The sequence below is a fragment of the Aythya fuligula genome, chromosome 11, assembly GCF_009819795.1.
Source record: "Aythya fuligula isolate bAytFul2 chromosome 11, bAytFul2.pri, whole genome shotgun sequence".
Lineage (NCBI taxonomy): Eukaryota > Metazoa > Chordata > Aves > Anseriformes > Anatidae > Aythya > Aythya fuligula.
This window is the reverse complement of record NC_045569.1, coordinates 20,155,219-20,176,380: the sequence shown is the minus strand read 5'-3', so window position 1 is coordinate 20,176,380 and position 21,162 is coordinate 20,155,219. Positions and strand designations below refer to the sequence as shown.

Below are 21,162 nucleotides of genomic sequence, written 5' to 3'. Positions count from 1 at the left end.
CCGAGGTGAGCAGAGTTCGGTGTGTTGTTTTTTTTTTCCTTAAAGCCTTTACACGCAGCACTCCCTGAAAATCCAGTGAAATGTGCTCAGATTTAAGGCATCCCGGCCTCCCGGCGTATGTGCTGCTGTCAGCCTCGGCGAGGCTGCAATATGTCATGTCGGGGCACGGCAGAAATGCACAGCATGGTTTTCTCCTTCCTGCTGCCTGATTTCTCATGTCAGGCAGTCTCTCCGCTGACAGTGTCACAAAGTGATTAGAAATTAATGAACAAAAATATTTATTGTGGTACGTACACTGTGAGCATCTTGGGGCGCTAAGCACTCCCCCGTATCAAAGCTTTAGGAATCATTGTCCTGTCACTTCTGTTTTCTCTATTTTTTCATCTGAAAACAGGAAATTAAACATTCTGTGCAATGTTAAAGAGACACAATTAATATAATGAGAAGGCAGCGAAAGCGACAAAGATTTCCACAGGGCTAACTGAAGCAAATAATATTCCTAAAAACTTTCCCATTTCAGATGTTAAAATAAATGATCAGTAATTTAAACTATTAATTGTATAAAAAAAGACAAAAGATGTGCAGTGCAGCTTCCCCAATGATATACATTGTAAACCTACGCAACCATAAAAAGACCCAAAGCAATGCCGTATTAATCAAAATTCTTCCATTTAAATAGTTCTGCACGGTTCAACAGCTCCGTAGATACTCTGTCACAAGCCAGACACGCTGTACCCTCTGTCCCTAACAAGAAATTAAAGTCTTGCCTAACCAGAAGACTGTGCTGTTAACTAATTATTTCTAAATCTATTTAGTTAAACGTTGAAAATTCCTCAGCAAACACACTTTAATTGCATTAGGTTTAAGCTACTTGTAAAACATTCGTGTGCGGGCACTCAGACACTTCCATTACACGGATTTAAACGTTGCTATCAGAAAATAAACCCAATTTTGGGATGTTTACAAATTGTAGTTGAGAGGAGTGTAAATATGCCACAGCAAGAGACACTTCTAGAGGCCCCAAATGTCTGCTAGGACAGCCCCAAGGCTCCCAGAGCTGCACCAGCACTGTAGCAGTGATGGGAAATTGCTCTAAAACATTTTTTGTTCAAAATAATTTTTTCTATGCATTGAGACTTCTTTAAAAAATTGTAGCAACCAAGTGCATCAATTTAAGAGCTGTTCACCATAATTCTGCCTTACACTAAGTAGTTAAAGAGACAACCCTACCGACAAGCACAAAAACTTTGCTCTGGAAGACTTTCAGTACCTCTGTCAAACCACGGCACCGAAGGCAGCCTCACAGGGGGTGGGAGGGAGGGAAATGCCACCTCCACCCTGTTCCTACCACAGGATTTTCATCAGCTGCCTTCCAGGCTCTGCCCTCCAGCAGACCTCACAGTGACCTGAGCTTAAAGGATTATTCAAAATTTCAGCAGATTGTGCGCAGTGGTTTTCTACTACCACAACAGAGATCACGAGGAATAAAATATTGTGACTTGTAAACAATTTCTCAAGTGGGCTCACGTGTGATAGCTTCTGACAGACTGAAAAGCATCCAATAACGACGAGCAGTATCAGGGAAAGGCAGCCAAAAAGGAATTCCGTCAAATCCGCTCTCTAGAATAGCTGTGGAGCACTTATCTTGGGTGAGGGAGCAGAAAATGTGAAAGCACTGCTTTTAATAACAGGGTAAATATTGAAGCCGGGGGCCCCGTTCTCTTATCAGTTGAAATTGGTCTTGTCTCAGTATGACATCACGGAGTTATCCTGAATTAACACCGAGTGCTTAAATGCTCCAGCGACAGCTCGGGCAAATGAGTCCAGACAGCCTGATGAAAAAACCAAGCTCATTGTAATTCATTTAGCGGCGCCTTTAAAATAAATCTGTTTACTGGTAACTTACAGGTCTGCAGAGCTGCTACGCGCAGGACATATTTGAAGTGACATTATGAAGAACAGCTCTTAGCACCCACTTCAGGAAAGTAATCAGGCAAATGCCCAACCCAAACACGCCAGCAGCGCCGCTCCCAGGGCTGCGCAACCCCGCTACACGGCGTGGCGACCTGTAAGGGCTCCTCCACGGGGCAGAATTAGAGCAGCTGAAAACTTAAAAAAATAAAATAAAATAAATAGAAAAGTGTCATTTAGCGCATAAGGCACTGCACTGGGCATCAGACTCTCGGACTCCAACCCTACAGCTACCAAGAGGTTATCCCAGGTTATCCCATGGCTACGGACAGTGTACTTTGTGATAATACCACAGCTTCCTCGCTGAAAAAAATATGAATTAATTTGTATTTGCAAGGCTGTTCATACTTCTAAGATGCTAAAATAACAAAAATCACATTTAAAAAAAATTGTGTGTTCTCAAAGGTAATTCTATGGGGTTTTCTCAGTACAAAACAGAACGTGGACTAGCCTTAAAAGAAGGAAAAACAACCTTCCTATACAGCTTCCCCAAGCCCTCAGCTGCAGATCTGGGGGAAAACACCTGGTTTTGGGATCTGGCTATCAGGTGCACTCACTTCCCAATACTCCAGCCACAGGTGGTGCCAGATCTACCACACTTCAGCGTGCCGAGCCTTATTTCATTTAATTTCTGAAGGTACCATATAAATTAAATACACAAGCATGCTGTGAGGGCAGCTCCTCAAACACAATCACTTAAACGAACGAGGGCCTTGAGAGAACTCAGACCTTACTGAACTCCTTCCTACCATGGCCAAGATGTGTCACCACGGTGTGTCCTGCTGTATGTAGCCCAACACTGGTGGTGAGGGCAGAGGTACTGTGGATATAGCTTTGAAAACTGAAAATCATCATCACCGACACAGATGTGCCCTGATGTAAAAATCCATTCACTCTCCCTCAACAAACAGCTGGGACATTTCACCCCAGAACAACTCACTCTGTTCCACCAGTGAGTGGGATATGAAATAGGACTGCTAGGTGGCTACAAATAAACTGAGATAAGCATCAAAATCCACGTGGAAGGGGAAGAATCAGAAGCCTCCAGTTTCTCTGCATGACTTCAACAGTGATGCAGAATAAGACAGGCATTGCATTAGCCAAGCCTGCCTACGGTTCTTGGCTTTTGAGCATAGATGATTTGTGAAACTAACGTCAAGCTTGCTGATCACAGGAAATGCCCATCTAGCAGCAAGGAGAATGCTCTGTGGGACCCCCGTTAGATCACAGTCCCTTCACTTTGACTTGTCGTTCGTATTGTATGTCAGATCCCCTACACAACCATCTCTCCAAAAGTATTTGCAGTAGAGTCCTCACTAACCAGGGATGTGCCAAGCTGAAGACTGGCCTGACACATCCTCCCTGACTCATTTCTTTCACACTTAGCGTGGCCACACTCTCAGGAAGCATCACTTCCACGTGACTGGAGATCACTGCAGGTGCTGATGACCTCAGGTGCCCCTTGAAGTCCTTGTGGTCCATCGATCACGACTCTTAGAAGCACTTCAGATGCCAAAGGCTCTGCCAGGCTCTTCGAGTGTGCTGGAGGTAGGTACTCAAATTCCTCGCAGCAGGGAAAGGTTGTGGGTACCTCACTAGACCCAGGTTCAGTCCTTCACCCCGATCCAACTTAAAAATTAGGGGAGATGAAGCTCCTTGAGCAACTGTGCTATTGTACTTCTGCTTCCTTGAAATCCAGCTCCAAAACATATGCTTGTAGTGTCGTGTCACAACTGAGCACAGTTTCATTTTAACTTCAGGTCACAAAGTCACACGCTGGCCACAGCCGCTGCCTGAGGGAGCAGCCGTAAGCACCACGACAGCACCGCAGAGCCTCACACGTACGATGGGACCTGACCACCATGCTATGGCTGTGCTGCCTCAACCCCTCCAGCTTCAGACTCTGATCCCCAGACCTCACTGCTACCCCAAACCAAGCAAATCGTAAGCTGATTCCTACTGCAAGGCAGTTCAAGCTTAAAGAGCTCTTCTTTTTCAGCCCCACTTGCTAAACAGACTCCACAGCCCACGTTTAAGGTGTGCATAACTCCAGCTGCTTTTGTGCTGAAGCAACAAGGCTGAGCACTGAAAAAGCAAAAACACTTTTAATGCTTTTCCAAAGCCATGCCCACAACACCTGCAACATGTGCAAAGGGATTACCTGGGCGGGGATGGAGGAGCTTCTGCAACTCTGCGGGGCACAAGGGAGCCCTCTGGAAGCTGTGGGGCAACTTAGGGCCAAGAGATGCAACAAATCCACAGCACCATGTGCAGGGCACACATCTTCCACACCTGAGCTGACGCTGATTTCCACACGACAACTTTCCCAGTCGATCCTAAGCAACACCTCATGACCATCTCACGTCGTGCTAGCAGGGGGATGCTGTGCGTAGGGCAGGACCAAACCCTTGGAGGGTTCCCTTGGGACACGACTGGGGCCTTTAACTGTGCACTGCTCTGCAGCACGGCCTTTTGGCTGCGAGCCCCTCTTCGGGGCAGCATCACCTCCCCTAAAACCCACTGCCATGAGACCCTTCCTAAGACCCAGGGGGTTATTTCCCCGTTAGAGCCCCACAGCACGGACCCCCCCCAAGAGCCGCCGCGTCCCCCCCCTTTGGCGGCGCTCACCAGCACATCCCTGAAGAGCAGCTGAGGCGCCGAGTGGACGGTCCAGTCCACGGCCCCGCCGTCGGGGATCTTGATGCGGATGACCAGCACCTGGCTCTCCATGGCGCTGGAGGGGCCGCAGAGCAGCCAGAGCATCCCCGCCCCGCCGGGCTCACATGCTGCGGCGGGCCGGCGGCGGGGGGCTGCCCGCCGGGGCCGGGGCCGGGGCTGGAGCCGGGCAGCCTCCGCCCCTCCCCGCCCGCAGGAAGGACTCAGGGCCGCCCCGCTGCCCCGGAACCAAAACGGAGACGCCGGGAGGAGAGAAGGGGGGCGGAATAATCATAAAAAATAAAGAGGAGGAGGAGGAGGAAGGAGCGGAGGCGGCGCCATGTTGCGGGAGGAGGAGGGCGCGGAGGCGGCGCCATGTTGCGGGAGGAGGGTGGTGGCGGTCCCGCTGAGGGGGGCGCGGGGCCGTGTTCGCCCTCGGTTCCAACGGGAAAACTCTTCCTGAGGCAGCACGGCAAACATATCAGGGCTCCTGCCTTAATTAAGAAGTTTGGGAAATGTCCAGCGCTGCTGGCCTGCAGAATGTAAAGTAATGGGGGCTGCTCAAGCGGCAGAGCTTCCATAGGAACTCACGAGGCTTTTGCTTTTGGGTTATTTAGACCGAGATTCCTCCCCTCAGTACATAAAAATCCAAACATGGGCTCCTCAAGCCATTCTTCGCAGCCCTGTTTCCACTTTGGGGCCACATCCTTGCCCCAAAATGCAACAGACCCCAAGGCCAAAGAGTAAATGGGGCCCTGCAAAGAGGCCCGCGCTCATCGCTCCTATTGCTCTTGCTCTAAATTACAGAATGAGAGTTCTGCTAAATACCTCATACCAGGTAAAAGGCATTCATCCAAGGTTTTCTCCATGGCTCTTCAGAAGACCAGCCATTTCAAAACAGCCTGCTACAAACCATAGCCCCAGGGCAGCAAGTCCTTGATAAATGCTTAAGCCCGGCTTCCTCAGCAGCACCAAGAATGGGTATAAAAAATAATATAAAATAGCTTATTTTTTGACAGAAGTTAGTGAGAAGGCTCTCTGCTTGGCACAGCGCAGCAGCACAAGACTTCGCTGCTCAGTTCAGAGCATTAATCTCAATTGTAGGCTATGGATCTGTGCATTTTATCACAATCTCTCACATTATCATATATGACAAACTGGACTGTTTGACTTATATTATCAATTTTGAGGGGAAAAATGGAATGTGCATTTGATTTAATTCTGAACCATCTTCAAGCTTCCTCACATCAGAATTCGACATTGTTTGAGCTTGAGGGGGAAAAAAGAAAAACCACAATCTTTCAATGGCCATTAGCAGAGATAAATTTTATCTCTGTTCAATAACTTCATAATTTAGTTCCTACACTATAAATTAATAGAGCCCCAGCTCCTAAATATCTAAGGAATTGTTGCTTCCCACATGGACTTCCTTCTGTTCAAATGAGCCTTTTACCTGAGGTCCCTGTATACCTTTCAATCAGGTTCATTTCAATCAGATTCATTTTCTATTACATTTTAAAGAATAGGATACAAAATCATAGAATTTCTATGGAACTGCAATTTTTCTAAAATGTCTTTTTCATTTACAAGACTATGGGGAAAACCAACCCAATTTGCCAAATTTGCATAAATATTATGTAGCTTTTCCAGGGCTAATAATAACCTTAATCCCCCATTCTGGTTTGTGTTGATGCAGATGTAATCAAACTTCAAGTTTTTTATATCTTAAGAAGTAAAGTGCATAAAGTATGTGTGTCTAGATACAGGTTTGTTTTTGCTACATATTTCTTTAGAACCCATCTTTCATAAGAGATTTCCATTCTACCTGCACTGTTTGTAACTAAGTTAATCACCCTCCACAATTTCTGGTATAATTAAATAAATCTGTATTTTCCCTCAATGTTGGGGGGAAAATGGGTAGCAAAACACAGGTATTTTTAATGTATTTTTAATATCTCATAAAATATTCTTAAAGTTCAGTAATCATCCAAAGAATCTCTTCTTTAAAACTTTCTGACAGAAGAAGTTCAAGAATTCCAAAGGAATAAAATAATGAAGCAGTCCAGTTTTCTCCACTAAATCCAGCTGACGTGCTGCCAGCAAGAAATATACATGAATTTCCTATTTATGATTATGTATTGGAAATTATTTTCTATCTACAGTGACTTAATATTCAAATTCTGCAAGGGAACAATATACCAGTTCTTTAATTACAGGAGGATCACAAAGCCCTTGACTTCTATAAATTCTATTTTTATTTGTGCAGGGGAAACATCCTTCTTCAGTGCCACAGACTTCCAGGCTGGCTGTGTGCTACAAGTGCAGGAACAATTGTCTCAGAGCAGTCTGCTGCTGCTCTCTGCTGCTTTCCATTGCCGTTGGAAAGGATAGAGGAGATCTGGAGATGGCCACGTAAAGGAAATAAATTTTTGTTTTCAAGGAAAAGCAAACTGCTGACACACAAAAATACTAAAATTACCATCTTTGCCATGCTGCAGGATCTCAGAGGAGTATCAGTAAGCGGTATGGAAATAATGCTGTACCCCACTGATTCCCTGTAACATGGTTATCATGGCAATTTGCGAGGCCCTCAAAAAGTAAGGAAATAAGTTATTACTTGTTTCCCTCTCTAATTCCCACTGCAAAGGAAGCTATCTAACACACTCATTTTCCACCTTTTCACTACCACAGGCAAAGTTTCACTACCACAGATGAAATTTCTAGTCCTGCTAGCAAAAGTCCATAGAAAGAAGGGGAAGGAAGGACAGAGCTGAAGTTCCTGCCCCAGTTCGTGAATATTCCTGTTCAAGGACCTGTGTCTAGCAGGTTTCCTCTCCCCATTTTCCTTGCCATCAGCGGAGGGATGCATGAGCTGAATCTTCAGAGCGAATCAGGCCAGTGCAGATGAATAATGCAGTGCTCAGAGCTCACACAGTCTTCTCTACGCAGCACTTCTTTACCTACCTGCTATTTTTACACCAACCCTTACAGTACACACACTGTAATCTTCAGTGGAAATCAAAGCAGGTAAATTATGCCAGCTGCACTTGGCTGTATGAGGAGCTGAAGTGCATGAACAACAGTATTAGGACCACAAAATAATTTCCGCTATCCTATGCTCAGATCATTGGGGAGAAGGAAACGAGGCACACGAAGGAAGCGGAGGATAAGGCAGAGTCAGGACGTCCCACATTTTCGTTATGGCTCCTACTGAGCATCTCTGGGAAACTTTAACCTCAGTACCACCAGAATTTTCCAGTTTATGATGCGGGAACAATGTGCATTTACCACGTAACACACTATATAGTTGACATTTGTTAGCAACACATGCTAAAAGTTATTCAACATTTTAACTATTAAAAATGTTTTGGTATACTGCAATACTGTACTATGTTACATCTAATTCATATACAGTATGTAAAACAGACTCACAGGAAGCAGAATCTAAATGCTAGTCCTTGGTTTACCAAATTTATCACCTCTGGCCTTTCTTCTCTCAAAATGCATCTCCCAGGAGAGTATCACCCAGGTGTACCACCTTGATAACTACAAGCATAGATCAAGATCCCTTAAAACCTGCTCTGAAAACTTGCAGAAAACAAGCTGCCTTCCTTCCAGGCCTTCCCACTGCTCCTCAGTCATTTTGCAGGGGTTTAAACAGGCAGAAACTCAGCACTCAGAGCCTCCGGACACAAATCAATGCCACTGAGAGGCAAAGGGCTGTTTGCGAACCAAAACTCAGGACATGAATTCATCTGATTTTCAATTCAGTAGGAGCAGAATCCAGCCTTAAACAGATCTATTAAAACTCCTCATCATCATAAATTCATCTTGAGTTTAAAAAAAAAAAAAACAACAAAGCCATAAATTTGATGTTTAAAGCTCTTGCTTGAAATTATGAACGTACCTTAAAGAATACAGGCACGTTTCATGCATAATAAAATTAATATTGTTTAAATGCTAGATATGATGCACAATTACTGAAAAACTGCAGCACAAACTCGACCAGTTGGATTGAGCAAAAATGGCTGTGTATAGTTAATGATATTACCGTACTGCACCAGACCAGCTTCAGGGTCTGTATAATTGTTTCTGTCAACCTATAAATTCTTGAGTAACAACAAAATTATTGTGATTTTTCTTACTAAATAATTCATACATCACAAAGCATGTGTATAACCAGGCCCATGAATCACTAAGCGTGTAACAACTGTATCTAATGGCATTTCTTCTTCTGAGAAGTAGATTTGACTTTGCAATAGTTATAATTTTAGTCAAAAATTTCAAGTGTTCTTTAGAACACTATTTCAAAATTTGCATTTGAAGATTGAAAGTTTCCTCAGTCACTTGTTGTCCAAAGGACTGCTTTGAATTGTGTTTTAACTCTATTAGGGTTATTAATATCATCGCAAGTAATAAATTAGTTTTATAATGAACTAGTACAGGGCTCATAAACTGTGCTTAAAGTGATGCAATTGCTATTAAAATCTAAGCCATACATATTCTACCTTACCAAGCAAATAGCAACCATAATGCATCCGAACTGTCTTCAGTATAACACAAAGTACTCCATCATCTCAAATCTAGTGGCTTCCTCTCTATTTTCTAAATGCTGAATAAATATATATTTGGCTTTTCTGCAAGACAACCGCCTCATTGCAAATGTTAATAATCTGGATGGGTTCTTGAACACAGACAAAAATCGTGACCTCTCGCAACACTGCAGAAAGCTCTCATTATGTGGACTGCACATAAAAAATACGTTTTTCTTTCTAAGAATGTATTGCAGTGCATTTACTAGAACATTATGATGTATTAGCATAAATAATTAAGGTCAGACTACACTCATCTGTGAGTAATAAATAGTTTGTGATACATGAGCCTTCTTTATTTCGGCTGTGTTTATTCACTTTCTAATTCACAAAGGTCAATAATTTACACTGAGTTTCCCAATCATTAATGCAAATTTTGGTGTTCCACTGCACACATGCTTTATTTAAAAGACTTAATTGCAAACACAGTAATACCATCTTATTCTTTTCTAGAAACCAAAAAACCTTCAACTAAACTTGGAACGTATTAGTGATGATTTCTACTTTACATTCCCCTTCCTGCAACCCCTGAATTGCCACTTTTTGTTGGCACGTTTCAGCTGAATGAAGTAGCCCAAGAACACACGACACGTCATCCACTTCTGTAACTGTGTGTTTCAGAATAATACCAAGACAACTTCCTTTTCTGTAGTGAACATGATTAAGGAGTTACAGCAAAGCCAATTTAATTTAAATGGCTGAAATAAATAATATATGAAGCAGAATCTCCTTTGTTTCTGGCAAAGTTGGTGTAAATCAGAAGCCTAAGGGCACTCAACTATTAAGAAATACCTACGTTTCTTTCAAGAATAGCATACATCAGGGAAAGCTACAATTATGGTTTGCAAAGAGATTTAGACAACCAGGGTGTTTATAGTGCTGCTAGCTTTTCAAAGGTGGCTATTTAGTCAATTCAAACTTTTCTTCATTTTTCTTGCTTACAAAATGATTCCAATAAATCCTATTCCATCAATTTTAAGTTGTCACAAACAATAAGGCCTGTGACAAAATGCAGGAACACTTCTCTTCTGAGCGCATGAAGAACAAACTCTAGATTCCTGTTCTCCTTTTCCAGAATGTGTTAGTAGCAGGCGGAATGTCAGCAGGTTTGAGAATACTTAAATCTCAACAGAATTAGGCCGAGGCAAGCAACTTAAAACCAGACATGTTTTGCTTATTCTCAGTTACATTCTAGACATCCTTCCTACCAAATCCATCCTTTCCCATCCAAACACCACTCCACTCCTTTTCTTTTATGCCACCGAAGCAGTTCTTGCTCAGTCTCATTTGCTCAGTCTGTTTGTCAGAGAATAAACATTTCCTCCACCAAATTTTCCTGCAGGCTCCAGAAGTACTACATGTAAAACCATTGGTCCCCTTCCCTTCTCCAGCCTCCCAAGTCTCAGCAGTTAAACAAGAAGTTACGGGGGGGGGAAAAGCCTTCCTTTCTGTCAATGAGTAATTCACCTGCCTTCCTACTGCAGCCAGAGCTGCTTTCAGTAATGCAGAGCTGCTTACTGCACTTTCACATAAGAGCTCAGAAAGGACTGACGGTTTCTCTCAAACAATTGACTCAAATTCAGGCTAAGGTTGTTGCTGCAGTTTTCTGGATTTTCAGCATTCACAGTGTACATTTGAGAGTAAGGACAAATATCCAAAAATCAAGAAAAAAAGATTCAATGCTCTCGGAGTTGCAGCATTTCAGGCACAAAGTAAGTTGTGGAGGGATCCAACTGCTGCATAACTCAAAGAAAGGAGGTGGCTCCAGGTTCCTGGAAAAAAACACTGTGAAATGCTCCAGGGAAAGGAGGGCGATGCAGCGGAAGGGACACAGACACTTATGTTTGAGGCAACGTGAAGTACCAACCATAAACAATTGGGAACATCCATCTGTACTTCGCTGCCATCTGTACTTTGATGTACCTAAGTCTAGTGTTCATTTACAATGGAAAAAAGCTAAGAACTTCAAGTTGAAATTGTGTCTGCTGGGAAGGTTTTCAGGTAGTACATCTTCTAGCAATAAAAGCAGTGCTATTATCCATAAAAATATAAATATATTTAAGTACCATGAGCTGCCTAGAATGTAAGTTGCATTAGTAGTCACAAATGTTGTTGAAACCACCCTGAAAACACCCACATCTTGACACAGTTTGGAGAAGCAGACAATAACAGAAAACTGTATTTCTTGGGGTACTATCATTAGCGCTACACAGTCTCTAGTGAAACATTTGTCAAACATACAAAAAGGTATAAAAGTGAAATATAGTAATTAAGACCTGGGCTTTATCGATTGTGTGGCTTAAGTAATTTTTCACTACAAACATAAGATTTAATAAGTATAAGTAGTTAAAGATCCTGACTTGGCTGTAGTCATTAGCATGTAATTGAACTGGTAAAAAAGATCAGTTAAACCTATGTTGATTACCACCTTATCTTTGAAAGGCAATTAAGGACCTCAATCATTGCAACAAGATTTGATTGTGCAGCCTTTATTGGACATTGATCTTTCAGCAAAGCGCAGTTACATTTTCCATTAATTTACAGTAACACAGTTTAACTTGGATACCTGAGACCATTGACCTAGGTAAGATGTAATGCTAAGCACTCGTTTAGGCTAAGATGCCCCCAGTAGTCATTACTGTTTAAAAAGTCTGCTACAAGAAGTAGCTACCTGATCCTCTGGGTTTAGAGTAAGGTTTCATTTATCCCAAGCAGTTGTTAAGGGAGGTGAAACAAAGCTCCCTGCCTTTTTATGTCATCTCTCGCTCATTTAAACATCATCCTTGAACACAGTGTAGAGAGATAATTAAGGCACGAGTTACAAGATAAACTGCACTTTGTTTCAAAGGAAGCGGAGCAAATGAAATCCACAAAAAGTGAGAAGGGTCACTTGGTAACTTGATCATCTATACAAAAATTTGTCAACAGAAGCGTATGCTGCGTACACAACGTATGCATAGCATAATACACTGAAAAAGGAACTCGCTAAGTAAAACAACTACGAGTGAACTATTCTGGACCAGAAGAATTAAAGACTGATTCCCTACAAGTTTGCCTCTTGAAGCCATGGGTTTACAGGACAACCCCGAAGGGCCTCACAAGCAAGAGAACGCAGGTAGGTGCTACCCACACAAATCCATCTCTGAACAATTAAACTGCTAGAAGCTCATCCTTAAAGCGTACTTTAGAGACACCCTTTAGGTCAAACCTTTGGACTAACCTGCAACAGAAGAGCCTCTTCTCCTGAAACTGCACCATCTTGACAGCTCCAAGGCAAGAGCTTACAGCGATGAGGATTCGGAAGCCAAAAGAGCAAGGGTTCAGCTGAGCACTGAGCCATCACAGGACTAGTGCATGCCCATCCTTGCCATTCCCACATCCCCCAGAGCCTTACAGAGATGTTTCAGACATGAAACATGTTATGAGCCTGCTTGGCCATCAACATCTCCACCTTGCATTCAGGCCAAAGCTAAGTAGCCCCCATTTGTAGCTAGGAGAATGAGACAAAGTATTTTACCTTTGTTTGAAGGCAACGAAGGACGTTGATATTCATATTTGAGTGATTTCATTATCATTTAATAACTTGTGTTACCCCTTAAAAATGGCCTATTTTCCATTTTTATGTACTGTAGCAGGTTGCATGCATGCCTTAACAAAACAAATGAACGACTATATTTGCACTCTGCCCTCAGACATCTTCCAGTTCATCCTTTAGCATGATCAGCTTCATAAGAGCAAGAGGTCTATTGATTTTCATGTAATACAAGAAAATATTACATTTGCTTAATTGTTACACAGTGAGATCATTGAACAAGAAATCAAGTCTCTATTTAATGCTGCAAGCAGCACAGAATTGCAGTAATCAATAGGGTAGTTTGTCAAAGATGTTCTCTAAGGAGACTTGCCCATCACCGTATGGACAAGGAGTCACGTTGCCTGCATTTATTGAAAAACAGGTAAGCAAAGTCAGCAGTACACATTATCAGAAATCAAACAAGCTGCAGTGAGTGGAGGTGCAACTCCAATGAAGAGCTGTATTTATAGTCTGGTAATTAAAAACCATTTTATCAACCTCGCGTTGAGACTAAACCTTTACAGCAAGATATTGACAAGATCCGCAGCAATGAATGAGCAGTATTTGACTTTAAACTTATGAGCTGCAGTTATTTAACTTTATCCAATACAGTGAAAATCAGTTCTAGAATAACAACACTAAGTCATTTTTATTATTAATGAGGCTTCTTACAATACTGTATCTTCATCTCTGAGACCCATTTAACTTGTATCAAGAGTATTGGCCAAAATTAAATATAATAGCGTAAGCGTTTCTCTGATTAAAGCATTATTTAGTGTTGCTTTTAGAAAACTGTATTGCTTCATTAAGTGGGAAACAGTTCCATTATCTGGAATTAAGTAAAAAAAAGTATTTAAATTACATTATACTGTAGCCATAGCTTGATAATAATTTATTTAGGAATAGTGATTACCCTCCAAAAACAGTACCTACTCATTTTACATTTATCTTCCTACTTATGAAAATTGGAACAATCAACTTCCATCACCAGACTTGGCGTTTAGAATAGACAGCATTATTTGCTGGCATTAAAACTAAGCAACAGTAACACATCCTGTACAGGTGTTTTTGTTGTTTGAGCTTATTATCTAATAATTCCCCATTTTCCACTATCCAAATAATTCCCTAAAGCTTTTTCTTTCCCTAGGTTTCCAGCTGAGTTTATGTCTTTCCATCATTGTATTTGCCTGCTCTCAACTACAGCTAAAGAAATCAATTGCTTTGGATGGTAATGAGGGTAGAATCCTTTTCATTCATATTAAAAAAAAAAAAAAAAAAAAAAGAACAGCAATTTTTCAGTTAGTGTAGAGGACTAAATCTTTAGATTATTTTGGTTTTGTTACTTACCTATAAAGCAAACAAAAGACAACATAATGAAGGTATTTGGAATTCAAATACAATGTAAAACAAAACAAACATAAAATGTATTTTAGATATTTTATTTAAATATCATTTGAAGAAATGAGATACAAATAGTCATTTTTAACTTATTGGGCATACTTTTCCAAAAAGCCTTCTGGGCAGTTGTAAAGAGTCGCTGCTGTGGATTCATTCAAACATTCTTGCAAATACAACAATTAATATATTACAAAGCATGTCGTCAGTCTAAATCTGAGCAGCTTAGTGTTTTCAGAGACATTCTGAGAAGTTTGATATATTCACAGTTTCCTTGCCCACATGCTACAATTCAGTCCTATAAGTTGGCACACTTCTCTTTTTTAAATCATCAGAAGCTTGTTCAGCAGTTCTAGTCACCGACTTATATAAATTGTAACACCCTTAGAAATACTAATTCTTTTCCTGAGGCTTCTACTTTTTCAACTTTACTAACCTCTGCAAAAATAAACCTGTTCTTATGACCAAAAAATTCTGTGAAGCTTCCTGAGGACATGTTAAATAAAAGAATACACAGAAAAAAAAAAAAAAAAAGAAAAAAAAAAAGAATTGCCTTCAGTTCTCTTTTAGTCACAGGGAATAGACATTTGTAGCAGCAGTAACACGAAAACCCACCAAATGACAGGTACTTGAGGGCATGATTTCAGTACATTGCACCTTCATCTTCTTTATTTAGAAAATAAATAGTAACTGGGCCATGACTCGTATGAACAGTCTCTGTGACACTGGCAAAGAACCAGGAGCCAATTCCATATAGTAAAGTTGGGATGCCTAAGAAAAGACAAAAACACGTTACATACAAAGATAACAAGCCAGGAAAATTAAACCTGCCGATTAACAGTAAGGAATAATGCTTCAGAAATTAAAATAGAGGAAAAACATTCCTATTAGAGTCTTAAGATTTTGCCTTTACTGAAATGCTTACAAGTAGGTATCAGCGCATGCTATGCTTCTTGCCTATCAAACACACATGAATCAGCAGCTGAAGAAGAGCAGCAGTGCACAGGAATTAAAACAAACAGAAAATGGGATGAAAGAAGTGAAAGATGATCATGTATATAGTGTAATTCCTGCTAATTAAAAACAAAACAAAACACAAAAAAAACAGACACTCAAGCATAAACTCTCTTGACATCCACTTAGTTGCCAGCTCCCAGTTTTGCCGTGGATCAGGGCAGAAGTGGGAAGGAAAACAGGCAGCGACTTCACAGATCAACATGAAGCTGCTCTGGGGAAAAATGAGGTCAGTAGTCAAGACTACCAGCTCCAGCAAAACCAAAACGAGCAGGAAGGTGGATACACAGAAAGTGCCATCATTTTTAGCACCGCTGAATTATCCACCTACCACAGAGCAGACACAGGAAGAAAAATGGCGATGGGTTTAGGCCCTGAATTCAGTAAGGGACAGAAACAATTTAAGGTGCTTAGTTACCTAAATGCTAAAGCTAGATTCTCAAAAGAGGGTGGTGAGTTGACTTTTTAGTCACGCCTGCTGATCATTTAAACATGTACAGTAGCTGCAAGGGAGAGAGCAGATAAATGGTCCGACAGCGGGGAAGGAAAGACAAAATCAGATTAAAAGTTATTATTGAATAAAATCAATTTCTGTGGTTGCATTTTCTCTCAATGACTGGAAAGATCAGCGAATGAGGGCTGGCAGACCTTAGGAGCAAAAGTTCACTGAAGACTTGTGAAGGAGAGTGTATTTTTAAGTGGAACATGAAGAAACTGATGGAAAGTTCAGCGCTGGCAGTGCCTGTGGCATGAAGAACTCTATCTCCTGAGCAGGTTTTGAAGAGTAATATTTCAAAGCATGCCTATACCGGTTTGTATGTTACCATCGAAGCAGCAGCTGTCCCTACCAGGGCTCGTCCTGCCCTGTCGCAGCGCCGGGGCTCACCGGGCACCCCCTCAGGCCCCTGAGGCTTCTCCTCAGCCGAGCTCGGTCCCACACCTCGGCTTTTCGGAGCCAAAGCGACCAGCAGCGCCTGACCCAGCCCCTTCCAGCCAGGCTGAAGGCGGCTCCGTTCCCCTTCTCCCCGGGCCGGCTCCCCCCGGTCCCCTGAGGCGCGGAGCGGCTCCGCCACCGGGCCCCGTCCCGTCCCCTTCCCCTCACCCCCACGGGGGGCGCCCAGACCCCGCTCCCTGCCTCAGCCCCTCAGGGGGGAGCCGAGGGGAAGCCGCCAGCCCCTTGTGGCGACTCACCGGCGTTGAGGACCTTGAGGGCGGTGAAGGCGGCGTTCTGCAGCGCCAGGTCCTGCGGGGCTGCCCGGGAGCAGTGGTACTTGACGAAGGGGAAGCAGCCGGTGCGCAGCACCAGGTAGTTGGCGCCGTCCACCCGCCAGTTGAAGTGCGAGAGGCCGAACTGGTCGTTGCGCACCGCGCTGTACTTGACGCAGAACGAGGTCCAGTGGGGCAGGCCGCGCTGCCGCAGGTGCTGGCTCAGCACCTCCGAAGCGGGCGGGCGCGGAGGGGCCGCCCCCCGCCACAGCAGCGCCCCCACGGCCGCCTCATGCAGCCGCCTCAGCGCCCGCATCCCAATTCCCCTTCCCTTTTCCCCTTCCCCTTCCCCTTCCCCTTCTCCCTTCCCTTCCCTTCCCTTCCCTGCCGCGCCTGCGCGCTGCCGCTGGGCGGGAGGAGGCGGTGGCGGCTGAGGGGGCTGAGGAGGAGGAAGGAGCAAGGCGCCCGGCGCTGCCTTCCCGGCCCGCAGCAGTCCCTCTTAGCGGGCTGACGGGGGCTTGAGCTGCCCCAAACCCCTTAAAAGTGTTTAAAATCCGCAGCCCGTGTCCCGTTGTGTGGTTTATCGGAATAAAAGCCACGGGGTTGAAGCGCTGTGTGTTTGAGGGAAAAAAATTATACAGAATAAGCTGGGAAGTAGGGGCAGATTTTTCCTTTTAATAATTGCAAGTAATATCTCAAACTCAGCGATCGTAAGCCATTGAGCTATGTAGTATGAATGTGCTAATTAATCAATTACTACCCAACGATGTACCCGGTTTATTTACTGTAGTGTACTACATGTGTGTAGAACCAGTAATTATAAATCATTGTCAGTAACAGATTTGACTCAAGTTCACCTTCTTATAATTAATAGAGCATACAGTTAGCATTAATATCTTCCTTTATTAGTAGCAACAGTGACTAAGGAGAGAAAAGAAGGTGCAGTGTGATACTGGTTCACTGAGGTGAAGGGCAGAACTAACGCACTGCATCCTGACAGTGATATTCTGCTATTATATTGCATGGTCAAAATTACCTCCAGTAAGCATATACTGCCTATAAAGTGAACGTTTTACAAATACTTTGGTTTAAAGAAGTATTTATTTCACAATACCTTGCAGTTAGCTTTGCGTTGCACTCTGTTAAACGTGAATGAAGAAGGGAAAATTTCTTCAGCCTCCAGCCTCCTATGACCCTGAACAGCTCATAGCCCTGTACACTGAGGTAATATGACTTGATGTAGCTAAGGACACTGAAATGGGTAGGTTGGCCCTTGGTGTGTTTTGCCTGGAGGCCTTTTCTAGTCTTGAACAAGCTTATGTGCCTGAGAAGCTGTGTGGGTAAACATCTAGGCACCTACAGGCTTCTAAGCACTTGCAGTATCAGATGGCAACAAAACAGGGAGAACAACCTCAAATGGCTAATTCATAAGCTACAGACTCTGTCAATTATTGCAAAAACATGTTTAATGCATATGTTTAAAATATCCTTTGTGATCCGTGAAATGCTATCAGCTGAATGCACGTCTTCATTTGCAGCCCTGGCCCATCAAAAGCACAGAACCTTTATTTTAATTGTCTGTCTCCTGCAGTTGATGCCAATCCCCACTTCCCCTCATGTAATTCCACAAGCATTCCTCCACCCCTAGCAGCTGGGGAATCAGCCTGGGTCTTTGCAATCATTAGCTGCAGAATTCTCTGGGAATTTCTGGTAAGCAGACACACCTGGGCCACCTTTTTCTTTTGATTCCCACATTTCCCACTTGCTTTGTTTCTTCCCAGTCTAGATCATGTTCTGAATAGTGCTAAAATTCCAGCTACAGTTCAAGAACTCTGTTACTCTGTTAGTGAGTGGGAATAAATAATCCACTAATCTGAACAGGAGAATCATAACGATATTTCTGACTTTTTGGGGGAAGATTTTAACTTCAGTTTATAGCTGCTGTATTGCTAAAAAAAAAAATAAAATACATTTTTGGCACCAGCAGCATGGGAGTTGAATGTGAGAGACTGTAAAGCAGTTTCAATCCTTCCATCAGCTCAACGCTCAGAAGTGTTAATAGTAATTAAAAACTTTTTTCCTCGAAATACATTTCACACTTTGCACATACTGAGAAATCTCTCTCACCATGGGAACTTTCAGATCACTTGTTCTCTGCAAAAACAGGTACAGTTTTCTTTTGTCAGAACAGAACAAAGACATAAGGAAGTGCAGGTTTCATTTACTCCTAGGACACTGCAGTCTATTAAGTGCCAGTGAACTAATGAGCCTCTCAGACCTTATGTTGTTCTGGCTTGGATCAAGGCATAATTTTCCTTAACCCTTAAGAAACTAACTGACTCCTTGGCTGATACTGCTGTCTTCTTGTATGCCTCCTCTTCCCCCAGGATATTGTTTTTTTATTGAAGAAACTAGGACATTAATAGAGCTTGGATTTGAAGCTAGGTGAGAATTCCTGAAATAGTTTCTTGGCACTAAAATAGGAGAGAGTATATTATCAATGCAGAGAGGAAAAGGTCAGAACAACATACTTGTGTGTAGCCCTTCAAAGAAAAACAGAGGACAAATATATCTTGTCTTAGTGGAAGAACTAATGAACAATTACACTCTGCTTTTTGGCATATTATTTTCTCGGCAAGTGAGAGATCATTGTTGTACCTACCACAGCCAAAAAGACTTCCATTTCTAACCATAAAGAGTTCTATGAAGTTTGTTCATTGGCTAAATTTCACATTAGAAAGACCTGTGTAAAATTTCTGTAAAAACAAACAATATTGAGATGACATGTCAGAAAGGAACAAGAACAAATATATAAAAATTAAACAAAAATACTTAGATTTTTATTTGAAAACATGAAGCCTGTATTTTAGAAGACGATAGGTTTGCGAAGGAGTTCAGGATCATAGGACGACTCCTTTCAATCTGGTATGATCTGCTGATTTGATATAGCGATAAAGACAGCATGATACCTCTAGGTGCGTGCAGGGGCATATAAAAGAAGAAAGTGTCATTTTCATTTTGTAAAACCAGTGACAGAATTTGACTCAGAAAGATTCCTTCCACAGAGAGGTATCATTTTGTACTAAACAGTTCTTCAGTTTTGCAGACAGAAGCACAACAAGATCCAATTCCTGGAAGTTCAGACGATGTATAAGGCACTGGTGTTAACAGTCAGGATAACTAACCAATGGGAGAATTAGCTAGGGATCTTCTGGACTGTTTATATTCATTAACCCATCTTTATGAAGATACAATAAGGTCAGTTATAAGTTGCTGGCCTGATGGAGGAATCACTTGGTAAAATTAAAAGGTCTGCGTTCTGCAGGTCAAGGTACATTGTCTCCTCTCCCTGAGAGGCTCTGATTCTATTAATAAGGTTTTAAAAACAAATACTGTACCTCAGGATCCACCATATGAATATCAGGGATATTTATTATGATCCTCTGCTTCTGAAGTTCATTTTTATGAAATAAGGAATATTCTTCTAAACACATTCCAAAATCATGGATATGTACGATCTCAGTTAATAGTCACAAGACAATGCTTGTGAAAGAAAAGGAAAACCAAACCTGTTCTTACAGATGAGAAAGCATTTCCAGAAGCATAAAGAGTAAGGCACTTAAACATCTTCAGTTAACTATTTTTTCAGAGCATCTGCTTCAGAAGGTTGCTCTTTTTCCAATTTCAGTTTGTTTTCTCCTGTAACTCCTAGAATTGCTTCAATATCTTGAATTGCCATCTGTAACGGATTCAAGGAATACAAGTTATTTAATGGGTATTATAATGAAATCCAGCAGCCAAAATGCACAGCTGGTACTACTTGCCTTGAAAAGGTAACCAGTGCTACACAGGACAGGATGCAGCAAGAGAATTTACTTTGAACGGTTAGAACTAATAGTAAATATGCACAAATCTTGGATAAATAAAAATATAATTCCTTGCAATCTGTAATTCTAACCAGCTAACAGGTGCTTTATTTCACAAATGTAAATCACTGTTAACTCACTATGAAGATTTCCCTTTTGTAATTTTCTTCTGGTTGCTTTTCACTCCCTCAGATTGAAAAAAAAACGTTTGTTTTCCTGTAACATGATGAAATCTAATTGTATGTTCTCTAAAGCTGTCATTTCACAGTCTGCTTATTAGAGGAAAACACGGAGAGAGTTAACACTGGAAAGAATCCAATATAAATTATGTTATGTGACTTAAGGTAGGAATCTATAACACATTGCTCCCCTTCACCTATCTACAAAATGCTTACAGACAAGATCTCAGAAACTTTTTTTTTTTTATAAAAAGGTCATAGAGTTTAGCAAAAGAATTCCCTCTGGAAAATTTAGCTATTCTCTGGAATCAAAAAGCAGCATTGTAATGAGTGCTTGTTTCAGGGCATGGAGTTGGATTCGTGATTGCTTTACTGTCTCCTTTTGCCAGCAAGGTTGTCACAAAGGAGTTTCAGAGCAAATGTAGGCATTCCTGGGGGAACATTCCCAGTGCAAAAAGCCCCAGCGCTTTGTCCTGCCTCCACAGGCACCTCCCTAGAGCATCCTCTAGCACACAGGGATGGGCACTGTGGGCAGATTGAAAGAGCAGAGAAAAATTGGGAACAAAATTAACTTGTGAAATTGCTGGCACGTTGCAAGATGTGAACTAATGGACTAAGCACTCAGTGTCTGCCTGCTTACAAGAAATCAGTGTTAATAATCTAAGGAACTATTCGAGAATTAGAAGTTTGTTTCTAATTTAAGGTTCTTA

General features: G+C 42.1%; 3 protein-coding genes across 4 annotated transcripts in view; all 3 read right to left on the bottom strand.

The window, feature by feature from the left end:
* MAP2K5 (mitogen-activated protein kinase kinase 5) overlaps positions 1-4,766 on the bottom strand; it is a 127,688-nt gene extending 122,922 nt beyond the window's left edge. For both annotated transcript variants that reach the window (XM_032194790.1, XM_032194791.1), the window contains exon 1: positions 4,600-4,766. In XM_032194790.1, the coding sequence (XP_032050681.1) occupies positions 4,600-4,734 (135 nt within the window). In that variant the 5' untranslated portion in view covers positions 4,735-4,766. The remainder of the gene's footprint in view (positions 1-4,599) is intronic.
* A 9,482-nt stretch (positions 4,767-14,248) lies between these two features.
* On the bottom strand, positions 14,249-16,723 carry C11H15orf61 (chromosome 11 C15orf61 homolog). Its single transcript, XM_032194792.1, has 2 exons — positions 16,393-16,723; positions 14,249-14,958 (listed from the first exon to the last, which is right to left on the bottom strand). The coding sequence occupies exons 1-2, from the start codon at positions 16,721-16,723 to the stop codon at positions 14,831-14,833; spliced, it is 459 nt and encodes a 152-aa protein (XP_032050683.1). The 3' UTR covers positions 14,249-14,830.
* A 3,304-nt stretch (positions 16,724-20,027) lies between these two features.
* Positions 20,028-21,162, bottom strand: part of IQCH (IQ motif containing H) — a 64,819-nt gene continuing 63,684 nt past the window's right edge. Inside the window, exon 21 of the mRNA XM_032194525.1 lies at positions 20,028-20,146. Within this exon, the coding sequence (XP_032050416.1) occupies positions 20,045-20,146 (102 nt within the window). The 3' untranslated portion in view covers positions 20,028-20,044. The remainder of the gene's footprint in view (positions 20,147-21,162) is intronic.